General features: G+C 53.0%; 1 protein-coding gene across 1 annotated transcript; it reads left to right on the forward strand.

The window, feature by feature from the left end:
- The first annotated feature begins 249 nt into the window (after positions 1 to 249).
- On the forward strand, positions 250 to 12904 carry Stk25 (serine/threonine kinase 25). Its single transcript, XM_005077192.4, has 12 exons — positions 250 to 423; positions 587 to 672; positions 5754 to 5984; positions 7271 to 7327; positions 8063 to 8171; positions 8921 to 9078; positions 9164 to 9349; positions 9524 to 9669; positions 9945 to 10059; positions 10478 to 10549; positions 11524 to 11660; positions 12291 to 12904. Exons 2-12 carry the CDS (start codon positions 643 to 645, stop codon positions 12328 to 12330), a joined length of 1281 nt encoding a protein of 426 aa, XP_005077249.1. The 5' UTR covers positions 250 to 423; positions 587 to 642; the 3' UTR covers positions 12331 to 12904.
- The last annotated feature ends 21 nt before the right edge of the window (positions 12905 to 12925 follow it).

Genomic DNA, 12925 nt, shown 5'->3' on the forward strand with positions numbered 1-12925 from the left:
GCACGCGCTGCACCGGGCACACAGAGGGGGTCTAACAGAAGGGTCAGCCCCCGAGGAAACCTAACTCAAGGTTCCAATCCGATCTGGGATGCGCCTGTACCTCACTACGGCCCGCCCCACCGCACGGCCTGCTGGGACTTGTAGTCTGGCATCCGGGGGGGCCACAGAGTCCCCGTGCGACTCCGCAGCCTACCGCGCAGCCAGCTGGGACTTGTAGTTTCAAGTTCGCGGGCGCGGGGTACCCGGCGGGCGGAGGGACTCCTAGTCCCACAGAGCCCCGCGGTCGCCACGACACCCTGGTCACAGCCGCTGCCTCCACCTCACGGGCAGGGAGGCCTGGGCGTTCCGGGCGCCCTAACTGCGGTGTGAGCCGCCGTGGGGGCTGCGAAGCGGGCCGGGAGACCGGGATGGAGCCTCCCGGAGGTGGGCGCCGCCAGCGGGCCGCGCCTGGCTGTTTGGGAGGCCGGGCACGCCCCGAGGGCGGGTCAGGGGCCCTGGGCGCGGGACCGGAGGTCGCGGGTGGAGGGACTCCACGGAGCCGATCCCCCCGGCTGCTGTTGACCAGGCGGCCTGCGGTTTCTCGCAGGTGCTTGAGGCGAGCGGGCGGAGTGGCTGCGACGGATCGGTCACGTCAGCGGGGACATGGCTCACCTCCGGGGCTTCGCGCACCAGGTGAGTGGGCGTCGGCGTGCGCTGCTGCCTGGGTCGGCGGTTCGTGGTGGGGCGCACTTGTCCGCGCCAGGCGGGAGAGGGGCGGAGGCCGTGTGCCTTGGGGCGCGTCCGCCGGCCCAGGTCCCTGTGGCCCGGGTGGCCGAGCCATCCATCGCCGGCGGAGGACGAGACCCCCGGGTCACCCCTGCTTTGTGAGAGCCTCCGCTCCGGAGCTGGAGTGGACAGGTGCAGGAGCCTGCCCTGGGCGGAACCTGCTTGACCCCGGCTCGGAGCGCCTCCAGAAGATGAACCTTCCCTTCCTGGGCTAACGGGATGTAATCCCAACACGGAAACCACACAGGCATGGGGGATGAGGCGGCATAGGGTTCCAGGACTCCAGGATTTGCTCTCTGGACACCCCCCCCTTTTTTGTTATTGTGACAGGCAGCCGTTAGCGAAGCGGGGCAGACCGCCTTGGTGGCTGATTTTCCTGGGCTTTAGCTGTGGGATTTGCTTTTTAAGGGCTCGTTTTGGTTAGGCTTCGGCTTGACAGTTGCACAGCGAGGGAATCAGCTCCTGAGGTCAGTGCAGCCCCCTCACCCCCCTTCCCCTGCATCCTTGAAAACTGGGTGTGCAGACAGGAAGCGCGTCCGTTCGTCCGCTGCTTGTGGGCAGGAACTGGAGGCTGGGCTCCTCGGAGGAAGCCGAACCAGCCTGGAAGACTACTCACAGCTGCTGGGGTAGGGCTTTTGGCCCAGCTGTCAACGATGGGATCCCGGGCTTGCTAACTGACGCTGAATTAAGCTAACACATTTTGAATATGGTTTTTGACATTTTGCTTCTAATTATATAACATCCCGAGAGAAAGATCTGCCTCTAGTTTATTTTTAAGAATCTTAGCTCCTGTAGGTCCCAGGATGCTAAATTGGAGTTGTGAACCGTGACGGAGGAGTGGGATGATGGACTGGGGACCTTTCTCAAAGAGAGAGAGAGCACCTTTTTGTCTTTTTAGGGGCCTGTGTCCAGCCTAGACATACTTGGCTCCTGAAAGTAACACAAAACCCTTGTAGGACTGTTTTCTCCCAACATGGCTCTCGTGGTGCCCTGTGAAACTGCCCCTCTGTGGTGATGGTTCTACTTTCCTCCATAAGCTGCGTTTCTGCCTTAGATCTCCCTTCACCTGGCCAGGTCCATCTCTGGAAGGACCAGATGGTTACTGGCAAACAGTGTGTTGGTAGATGCGGATGTGTGTTGGGCTGCTCCTCTTGGTTGGCTTGGGGTCTTTTTTGGGAGGAGGGGGTGACACATTGCAGGCATGTTGGCAGATATTCAAAAGGTTCTATATATAACAGCCCTAGGAGTGAATGGGGCGTATGGGTCTCAACTGCACAGAGCCGGTTAAATGACTTGAGTGATGGTTTATAGCACATCCTGTCCAGAAGAGAAATCGGAGCCACCCAGGTCAGGATGCTGCCTGCCTAGCTGTCTTCCACCAGCTGGGGCTGGGCCTAAGGATGCTTCAGTGATGTAATGAAGACTCAGAACCACCTGTCTCTGTACCGTTTCTGCTGAGGCTGGCTGATCACAGCTGTAGGCATCCAAGATACGTGGACTTTGAAGAGTGAGGTTCCCCCTTCCTTGCAGAAAACCTACAACTCTGGCTTTGGGGTCTGGTGTTTTATCCTCTGAGGCAGTGGTGAATGCTGGCCTGAGGATACCTTTCTTGGGCTGCTGTGGTAGACCAATCGTGACTCTAGGTTCTCCAAGTAGAGGGCAACTAAGATTCTCAGAATGGCTGAGCAGTGTGAGAAGACATGGTGTCTGAGTCTCAGGAGTGAGAATCAGAAGGTGGTCCTGGGTCATGAGTCTACATCATCTTCCAAGTATCCTCAGACCGCTTTAGCAGTCACTGGAGAAACCAGTGGTGATAAGACTTTATAACCTCCAGGCATCCGCTAGACCTCCTGGAGTTTGAGATGCTCTCTCGAGGTGTCTCAAAACTGCACAGGGTGGAGCTGTAGCAGCTGGGAAACAGTGGCAGGAGGAGGGTTTGAGGAAGTGGGGGGCCTCTGAGAGCAGAAACAGGCAGAAAAGGGCCTGCTATATGGACCTTATCCTGCATCTGGCTTTCAGGACTGCCTTTGAGCAGGGATCCAGTCGTTCCTGCCCAGACAGGAAGTGGCTGAAGGCTGAGAATTTTTGTACTGATCTCATACCTTTATTGGTGATCCATACACTGGTGAGTGCTGAGAGTGCATGGCCTGATGGATCTGACCCGGATGCAGTGCTGCTCTGAAACAGCTGAGGTATCTGACTTGTCAGCCATAGAGAATTTTTCTTGGCTTTGCACTTGAATACGTGATTAATCAGGAGCGCCTGGGGGCAGACACTACTCCCTGGCCAGTGCAGCCTAAGGGACCTCAGGCAGCACTCAGCTTTCTCTGTCTGGCCAGGTCTCAGTGTGGCCTTTATCTCAGCGTGGCCTTTCAGGACTTCAGGCAGCAGGTCCCCTCCAAGCATCTACTGCTGCTCATGAGAACTGGCCTTAGGATTTGGCTGCCAGTTCTGACGATTACGTTTATTTGTGAATGGGTAGGTACGTATGTACACAGTGTAAATATTAGAAGACCACTTAGGGAGCTGGTTCTCTCCTACCATGTGGGTCCAGGGATCAAACCCAGGTTGTTAGGTTTGGTGACAGGTGCTTTTACCCACTGAACCATCTTCTGGTCTTGGTCTTTTTCCTTTCTTCTTTTTTACTTTTATGTGTATGTGTGAGTACATTCATATATGTATGTGCATCCCATGTGGGAAGTGCTTGAGATCATGTGGGTTGTTGGGAACCAAACCCGAGTGCTCTTAACAACTGAGCCATCTCTCTAGGTCCCTGGCTAAAGTAGGGTACATAGGATACCACGGCTAGTCTGCTCAGAGTGCCTGCTCTGGGCACTGCATGGCGCTGTGGTACAAACTCGGTCCTCTTGGAGGCAGCTTTGCTTGGAGGGTTAGGTGACTTCTGTGTTAAGACCTTGTTCCTGGAGTTCTTCTCCAAACTTCTTTCTGTTCCACCTCATCTTGTTCTACAGTTCTTGGCTTGTTGAGGGCTGGGGAGTGTGGTTCTCTGTGTCTCCCCTAAAACCTTAGGAATGTAGCTAAGTTGGCAGTTTTGTCTCAGATGGGGTTTGGTCAGGTCTCTGAAATCAATTGCTTTGTTTGCAGAGACAAGGCTGGGGCAGGTAGGCCTCAGGGAATCAGGCAGCCATATCATTTTTGGAGGACAGGCTCCTTAGGAACATAGTAAACACCTAGGACAAGCTCCTCCCTAAGCACAGAGGGAATTGAGCATCAGTACTTACACAGTGTAAATAAGTGTGGTTTTGCATTTTTGTGTCTTGCTCCCTGCCGGCCCACCGCCCCCATGTGGGAGCTGAATTCCAGGCCTTGGGCATGCTAGGCAAGTGCTCTGCCACTGAGTTATTTCCCTACCCCGCCTTAAAAGTAAAACTACAAAACTACCTCCCCGTGTGTACCGTTGCATGAGTCACTGGACAGCTTTGGGAGTCAAGTCTCTTCTCCCACCTCGTGGTCTAGGTCGTTAGTCTTGGTGGCAAGTGCCTTCACCGGAAGAACCATCTTACCAGCCTGATTTGGGCTCCTTTTAATAGGCACCAAAATACTGTTTGGGGGACATCCTTTTTGGGGGACCATTTCCTAATGGAGGTGAAACCTAGCAGGGTTGAAAAACTGGATGAGACTCAGTGTTCCCCTTCCTAGGTCTTGTGCCAGCTTGGCCAGTAGTGTGGAGAATATGTTCTTTTCCAGTCTGCCAGATATCACAGTAGGGATTCTCAGTGGTGGCCCTGGGAGAAGGCAGCCCTGACTCAAACCTGGAGTGGTTTGCACAGAGTACACATCTTTGCCATCCCGGTTCCTCACGTGCAGGGTGCTGGTCTTTAGGCCAGGTAGCTTCAACACGGTTGGTTTAGCAGTGATAAGATCTTACTGGTTAAATCTGTGGGCCGTCTAGGGCACCTTTCTGTGTTTAGTATCTAGACTTAAACATCTGAGAAAGTGTTCAGCTCAGTGCTGGCATGAGAATGTAGCTGTCTCCAGGGCTGATTTGAGAGTGGAGAAGTACTTTGAGTACTCCTGAAAGAGTGTGGAAAACATAACGTTAGCCTTGCTACATTTTAATATCTTTAGTTTTGTTTCTCTCTCTCTCTCTCTCTCTCTCTCTCTCTCTCTCTCTCTCTCTCTCTCTGTCTCTCTGTCTCTCTGTCTCTCTCTGTCTCTCTCTCTGTCTCTCTCTCTCTCTCTCTCTCTCTCTCTCTCTCTCTCTCTCTCTCTCTCTCTCTCTCTCTCTCTCTCTCTCTCTCTCTCTCTCTCTCTTCCTTCTTCTCCCTCCTCCCCAGGGTTTCTTTGTTTAACAGTGCTGATTATCCTGGAACTAGCTCTGTAAATCAGACTGGTCTCGAACTCAGAGATCTGCCTGCCTCTGCCTCCTGAGTGCTGGTACTAGAGGCATGCATCACCATGCCTGGATGAATTTTATTTTTATTTTTAAATTATGGGGCTATGCACATGTGAGTTCAGATGCTCTCCCATGCCAGAGACCTCAGATCCCCCTGGAGCTAAGGCTGTAGGCATGAGACTCGAGTTCCAGTCTTCTGTAAAAGCAGTGTGGTCTTAGCCACCAAGCCATCTTTTCAGTTTTAGATTTACAGTAAAGTGAGTTTTAAAATACCCTCTTGCACACACATATCCCTACCTGTCATTCCTGATAGGTCTTGGCCTGGTTTTCTGCTAGACAATTGATGAAGGCACTTTGAGATGTGGTACTGCCTAATACATTTGATTCTAAAGATACATTTGAGTTGAGTATACAGATACATTTGATTCACTGTATCAAGTCCATTGAATATAGTGTCACTTGGAGAGTGGAGAATTACATTTAGGTTTTCTGAACAAGGGATAAAGAACCAGAAAAGGATTGAGGAGAGTTCCCTTTGTCTCCTTGCCCAGACCCTCAGTCAGCAGCCAGCCCCCTTCTAGTATTTCCTCTAGTGGGTGTTGTCTCAACATTCCATCCTTTTTGGCTGTAGCATTCTCGTGTGGACCCAGAGGAACTCTTCACCAAGCTTGACCGCATTGGCAAGGGCTCGTTTGGGGAGGTGTACAAGGGCATCGACAACCACACCAAGGAGGTGGTGGCCATCAAGATCATTGACCTGGAAGAGGCAGAGGATGAGATTGAGGACATCCAGCAGGAGATCACTGTGCTCAGCCAGTGTGACAGCCCTTACATCACCCGCTACTTCGGCTCCTACCTGAAGGTGCTGCGAGGAAGTGGGGGCATCTGTGGTGGGTGGGGAGGGGGGCACTGAAGGCTCTGTGCCAGGGTGTCTCCTGTTTCCAGAGGGGCTACTATGTACCCGAGGTAGAGGAGAGCAGAGAAAGGCACTGCTGGGCACATGGGGTCCCTCTGGAAGCCTCTGGAAGGGCAAAGAGCCTCCTCTGCCCCATAGCTCAGCTTCACAAAAAGTCTGTTCTCTTGAGAAGTGCAGTCTGCAAGAGTTAGGTGGCTCTAAAGTTGTCATAATGACCCAGCTGTCTCATCTGTGGGCACTGTTAGGCACAGTCTAAGGGGTCCCTGCTGCCAGTACTGTGGGGCTGCCAGGAGGACACTCTAGCTGTTGGAAAGATTTAGTGACTGCTCTGGGCACTTGAGCTGTCCAGCAAGTGCCTGTACCAGAGGTACGGTAGCTGGGTGGTCAGTGAGACCTTTTCTCCTGCCCTTCCCCCTGGACAGGGTCTGTGCAGACCAGGCTGGCCCTGAACTCACAAGAGATCTCTGTCTCTAAGTGCTAGAATTAAGGTGTATGCTTTCTTTTTTTTTTTTTTTTTCTTTTTTTGGTCTGGTTTTGTGTGTATGTGTGTTTTGTTTTGTTTTTAAGGCAGGGTCTCATTGTGTAGTTCTGTTCGTCCTGGAACTCATTATGTAGACCAGGCTGGCCTTGAACTCACAGATAGCCACCTGCTACTCCGAGTACTGGGATTAAAGGCATGTACCACCGTGCTTGGCTTAGCCCTTTTAAAAAATATGAATTGATTATTATTTTTACCCATATGTGTCAGGTGGGGGTATGTGCACGAGTGTGTGTGTGTGTGTGTGTGTGTGTGTGTACGTGTGTACATGGACATGTGTACCTGCTTGCCTGAGGAGGCCAAAAGAGGGTGTTGGATCTCCCTGGAACTGGAGTTAAAGCCCTGTGAGCCACATGATGCTGGTGCCAGGAATTGAGAGAGCATCAAATGTTCTTACCTGCCAAGCCATCTCTTTATCCTTGTCCCCTTTAAAAGTACAAGGTCTCCTAGCCCAGTCTGACCTTGAGTTTCTGGTCTCCCAAGTGCTGGGCTTCTAGGCATTTACTACCTTGCCCTCTAGAACCCTTTCCTATTGGGATTCCTGGCAGGAACTGGCCTGATGTAGTTGCTGTGTGGCCTGAGTCCCTAGCCGATATCGTTTGGTAGAGTTAGAGGGGCTTGGTCTGTGGACTCCACACTTGGGTATGCCTCCTTCATTTGCTGCCCAGGCACTGACATGTATCTCTGCCCCCAGAGCACCAAGCTGTGGATTATCATGGAGTACCTGGGTGGTGGCTCTGCACTGGACCTGGTAAGTTCAGACACAAGCAATGAGCAGCTTGCTGTGTGTGTCTGTGTGTCTGTGTGTGTGTCTCTCTGTGTGTGTGTGTGTGTTGTCTTTCAGTGCCCCACCGCTCTGCAAACACTTAGGTTGTGGGCTTTTTCAGGCTACCTGTCTACCGTCTTAGTGCTTTAGCTGTTAATCAGGGATTGTCAATTCCCAAAACATATTACTGTTTATCTTGCCCTGATTGATGGTGAAAGTAGTCTTGGGTTTCTACCTGCCTGGGGGCATAGGTACAGTTAGGAGCCCCAGACAAATAAGAGGGTCAGGGTCATGGTTAAGAACCTATTCTCATCTTTATAGTCACAGAAAAGATAAAAGTAGGTTTTTGTTTTGTGTTTTGCCTTTGTAAGATAGGGTTTCAGCCAGGTGTAACAGCCTTGGCTGTCCTGGAACTCACTCTGTAGACCAGGCTGGCCTCAAACTCCAAGATCTGCCTGCTTCTGCCTCCCAAGTGCTGGTATCAAAGGCATGCGCCACCCCCACCCCCACCCAGCTAAAAGTAGCTTTTATGTTTTCTGGAAACAGCCTCTGTCACCCCCATTTCTCCTTCCCCCATTATCCTTGACAGCTGAAACTTTCAGAACTAAGAGCACAAAGGCCCCAGCATTCTGCAAGGACTCAGAAGCTGGTGGAGCTTAGAAGCTGTGGTGGTATGTCTGTGTAGCTACACTGAGGTTCTTCCCTGCTGTCTTTCTTCAGCTAAAACCCGGTCCGCTGGAGGAGACCTACATTGCCACCATCCTACGGGAGATCCTGAAGGGCCTGGATTATCTGCATTCGGAGCGCAAGATCCACAGAGACATCAAAGGTCCACTTCCGCATGACTAGAAAGAGATGGGCACGTGCAACCTGTAGATGGTGGGGCCCAAGGCTTGGGGTGTGGGGACCCTTCTGCCACCCGGAAATGGGTGTGTGTCCATCTGTCTTCAACCCCCTTTTTAAATGACCACACTGAGGATGGAACTTAGGGAATTGTACATGCTAAGCAAACATTCTGCTACTGAGGTACTTGGCAAGCCTAGGCAAACCTTCCTGAGCTCACACCACCTAATCTCAGCCTTACTTATGTGAAGGAGACCAGTTGTGTAGCTAGTACACAGCCAAGAGCCAGGACTCAGCATCAGGTGTGGGTTTGTGCCACACTCCTGTGTGGTCCAGTCCTGATGAGGGCTCACAGAGCTGGACCAGCCCACCACAAGAGACTTGGTGAGGATGGCTGAGCCTTTATGTCCTAGCGATGAACTTCCTGTCAGCTGTGCTCTTTGGTTATTTAAGGTCACTATGATCGGATGTGGTGTGGATGTCACTGTTGTTGGGGTTTGTCAGGAAAGCCAAACGGGGGAACCCTGTAGCAATGGAAGGAGTGCTCCTGTAGGTCCCCCAGCTTGTCTGCTTCTGCCGGCAGTGGCTCACTGGCCCACAATGGCAAGAAAAGCTGAGGTCCCAAGACATCCCTGCTGCTGTCCCCAGGGGCCAGGGATACCATCCCATCACAGGCAGGGCTACTTGGGGAGTGCTGAGGAGCCAAGGTGACGCCGCCTGTCCTGTATTGAGCAGCTGCCAACGTGCTGCTCTCAGAGCAGGGAGACGTGAAGCTGGCAGACTTCGGCGTGGCTGGGCAGCTCACAGACACACAGATCAAGAGGAACACGTTTGTGGGGACTCCCTTCTGGATGGCACCTGAGGTTATCAAGCAGTCTGCTTATGACTTCAAGGTGAGTCCTGGATGGGAGGTGGGAGTACACTGTCACCCGCTCAAAACGTGACATTAACAACTGTCCTGTGTGCTACCCTGTCTAGGCTGACATCTGGTCCCTGGGCATCACAGCCATTGAGCTGGCCAAGGGGGAGCCGCCAAACTCTGATCTACACCCTATGCGAGTCCTGTTCTTGATTCCTAAGAATAACCCACCCACGTTGGAGGGCCACCACAGCAAACCCTTCAAGGAGTTTGTAGAGGCCTGCCTCAATAAGGACCCACGATTCGTAAGGCCTGTTCCCCACCCCCACCCTACCCTGTCCCTGGCAACTGAGGGCTTGGAGAAGCTTATGAAGGGAGGGTGTTACGTGGGGGTGAGACAGGGCCCAGCCTTCACATCCCTCTGTCCTGCCTGTCTGTTGTGAGGGTGGAACTCGGCTCTGACTCTGTCTTCCTGGCAGCGACCCACTGCCAAGGAGCTCCTGAAGCACAAATTCATCACACGCTACACCAAGAAGACCTCCTTTCTCACTGAACTCATTGACCGCTACAAGCGCTGGAAGTCTGAGGGGCATGGCGAGGAGTCCAGTTCTGAGGATTCTGACATGTAGGGCCTTTTGGGTTTTTTTTCTTAAGGGCTCCTGGGTGCTGTGATGCCAGAAGTCTCCTCCAGTGGCAGGCTTTCAGCTAGTTACTAGGGTGGGGACTGATATGGGGCAGTTGCATGTTGAAGAGAGCAGGGCCTTTTAACTGTCACCTAGATGGTGTAGCCTGGGGCTTCCTAGGCCATGAGGCTGCCTCAGAGAAATGAGATGTACCTGGGTACCATGGTTATGTCCAGCCCTGTTTCCAATCGCTCCTCTGATTCTTTGTTCTCTTTAGTGATGGCGAGGCTGAGGATGGGGAGCAGGGTCCCATCTGGACGTTTCCCCCAACCATCCGGCCAAGCCCACACAGCAAGCTGCACAAGGGGACTGCCCTGCACAGCTCACAGAAGGTCTGTCCACGCCCTGTGTCAGGGCACAGCCCCGTATGTACCAGGCCTGCCTCAACTCCCCTGGGGCAGCAGGTGTGGACTGCAGGCTGGGTGCCAGGCTTTGAGGAGGTCAGCTCCAAAGTGCTCTTGACCTAGGCTGTTTTAAATACAGTAAATGGGGTCTTGGCAAAGCGCTCGGAAGGACAGCAGAGAGCAAGCAGGTGGTTTCTAAGCTCAGTGGCATTGAGCTAGCTAGGAGTCATGCTGAAGCCTGGGTCTGCTGGCGCTCAGGTGCAGGCCTAATGAGAACTGATGGCTTACAGTTAGGAGTTGACCCCTGGTGTGGACTCTGTCAGCCTGTGTAAGCCAGAGACTGAGGAGAGAGATGGAACCCTCGTGTGTCCTCCATGTACCCAGCGCCTCACTTTCTCCCTTGCAGCCTACTGAGCCTATCAAGAGACAGCCAAGGTCCCAGTGCTTGTCCACGCTAGTCCGGCCTGTCTTTGGAGAGGTGAGAGTTGGGCTGAGCTTATGGTCATGTGGGGTAGAAGCACTGTTCTTTAGAGGTGCTCCCTGCAGAGCCATGGAGTGGTATTCTTGTGGGCCTTGAGTCTGGCGTTATCCATTTGGATTCTGGATCTGTTGCAGCTAGTTATGCATAGGCTTGTGTGTCCAGCTTCCGGAGAAAAAGGACCACACCATAAACCACTGGGGATAACTGACCTGGCCAGGGCCCTTTTGTGTTTCCAGACTGCTAAAGTCATGAGCATTACATTGCTACTCTTTTCAATGTCCAGCTTCCCCGTGGTTCTTCTGTGGAGGAAGACAAAGGGTCATTGATGTTGTTGGTCAGTCCCAGGGAGGTGATTCCTTTAATCCCAGCACTCAGGAGACAAAGGCAGGCGGATCTCTGTGAGTTTGAAGCCAGCCTGGTCTACAGAGTGAGTTCCAGGATGGTTAGGGCTGTTACGCAAAGAAACCCTGTCTCAAAAAAACAAAAACCAAAAGAGAAATGTAGTGTAGGCTTATCTTCCCACCCCTGTGGGTGACAGCAGCACCTGAGAGGGAGTATAGGATGTAGGAATGGAAACAGCAGAGTCTTCCCGAGGACAGAGTGGGTAGAGTAGGATTCGGCAGTGACCTTATTAGCAGAGTAGGAAACAGCCACTTAGGGCTGTTATGAGCAGCATACAGTGTTGCCCAGGGCCAGAAAGGTGACTCCCTAAGTAGAAGTGCCATCGGGCTGAGGTCCCAGAATTGGTTGCAGACGCTCCGCATCTGATCTGGGCTGTCAGAGTCCTTGTCATGTGCTCCGGGTTACTGTACTTATTACTGTACGTATCTAAGTCAGATGGGGCCCACTTGATTTGACTTGTGACCTTCTGAGAACCCAGGTCGTGGGAGAAGGGCCACATGAGGTGCTTCTGTAAGTCTTCAGGTGCGGGTCTCAGGTAGGATGTCAGTTGGGTGCCTGTCTCTCTGCAGCTCAAAGAGAAGCACAAGCAGAGCGGTGGGAGCGTGGGGGCCCTGGAGGAGCTGGAGAATGCCTTCAGCCTGGCGGAGGAGTCCTGCCCTGGCATCTCAGACAAGCTGATGGTGGAGCTGGTGGAGCGTGTGCAGAGGTGAGCACCGTGCCTGACCGGTACCTGCGCATGCTCGTGGGGCTCTTGGGAGCAGCTGGTCCTCCTCTCTCAGGGTTAGCGAGTGCCCCCATGAGAAGGAGGAGAGGCAAGTGGGCCTCTTGTGGCTTTGAGCTGTGCATGAAGATTGGACTCAGTCTCCGGCAGGGTGTGGACAGAAGTCCACAAAATGGCTCAGTGACACAGCATGTCTACAGCTGACTTCTGACCCTTTTACTTGGTGGCTTCCTAGAGGTTCTGTGCCCCAGGGACAGCACAGATACTTTGTAAGCTGAGGACTTGCCTGCTATTGGTGAGGAGCCCCGAGCTGACTCGTCTGTGAAGGGACACCCAGGACAGACACTGGCCCTTCCTTGGCAGCTCCACAGGCTCAAGGGTCCCAGACTGTTACAGGAGGTGTACCAGTCCCTCCCCCCATGGCCTGCGAACCCTGTTAATGTACTGTGAGAGACCACTGGTGGCTCTTAGCAGCAGCAGGGTTTGGTGTAGCCAGCACTGATCCTGGGACCCGAAACCCTGAGGTGTCTTGTGAGATGCTGCTTCTGGGAAGGGTGCTGGGAACTGCACACCGAAGCACGTGTCCAGGACGGTAGCAGTACCTTTCGCTTACAGGTTCTCACACAGCAGGAACCATCTGACATCCACCCGCTGAGCGACTGACTGGACGCACAGCTCACAGAGGGAGAAGAATGCTCTGGTTTGCGCTCTAAAAGGACTGACTTGGAAGCCCTCTGCTGTGTTGCAACTGCACAGACCTGCCAGCCTGTAGGCTTCACAAGCCAGGTTCCCTCCTTCTGCCCCACTGTCGTGTGCTGCCCACCCAGCAGCCACTCCACCTGGGTCCACCGAAGCTGTGGTGGGCAGCCAGGAGCCCTTGAAGACCCAGGTAGCAGCTTGGGAGGAGCTGGTGTGACCTTCTAGAATCCTGGTCCTCTGCAGCTGCTAGACTAAGGGTCAAAGCTCTGTTGGGCAGCTCTGCTCTCACCCCACACCAGGGAAATATTGTCTTTGGGGCTCACAGGAGTCCAAGATGGTCACACTTGCCTTGTGGTGTCAGTTCAGGTACTGTGTGTTCTCATGAGTACTCGAATGTTTAGAATATTTTGCACCCCCTTTTTTTTTTTTTAAAGAAAATTGAACTTGCTAAGTACTCTGACAGTGTTAGTTTTCATAGAGCATTGAAAGCCCTACCATTTCAATAAAGACCTGAATTGGAGACATTCTGACGATGGAGCCTGGCCAGATGG

Source organism: Mesocricetus auratus, unplaced genomic scaffold, assembly GCF_017639785.1.
Source record: "Mesocricetus auratus isolate SY011 unplaced genomic scaffold, BCM_Maur_2.0 Super-Scaffold_100010, whole genome shotgun sequence".
Classification (NCBI taxonomy): Eukaryota; Metazoa; Chordata; class Mammalia; order Rodentia; family Cricetidae; genus Mesocricetus; species Mesocricetus auratus.

What these genes read in the sequence shown, in the direction of transcription:
- Stk25 (XM_005077192.4), top strand. Translation starts at nt 643, where the DNA reads ATGGCTCACCTCCGGGGCTTCGCGCACCAG. An exon ending in ACTTCGGCTCCTACCTGAAG is followed by an intron (nt 5,985 to 7,270) that starts GTGCTGCGAGGA and finishes CTCTGCCCCCAG; the next exon opens with AGCACCAAGCTGTGGATTAT. An exon ending in CTGGTGGAGCGTGTGCAGAG is followed by an intron (nt 11,661 to 12,290) that starts GTGAGCACCGTG and finishes TTTCGCTTACAG; the next exon opens with GTTCTCACACAGCAGGAACC.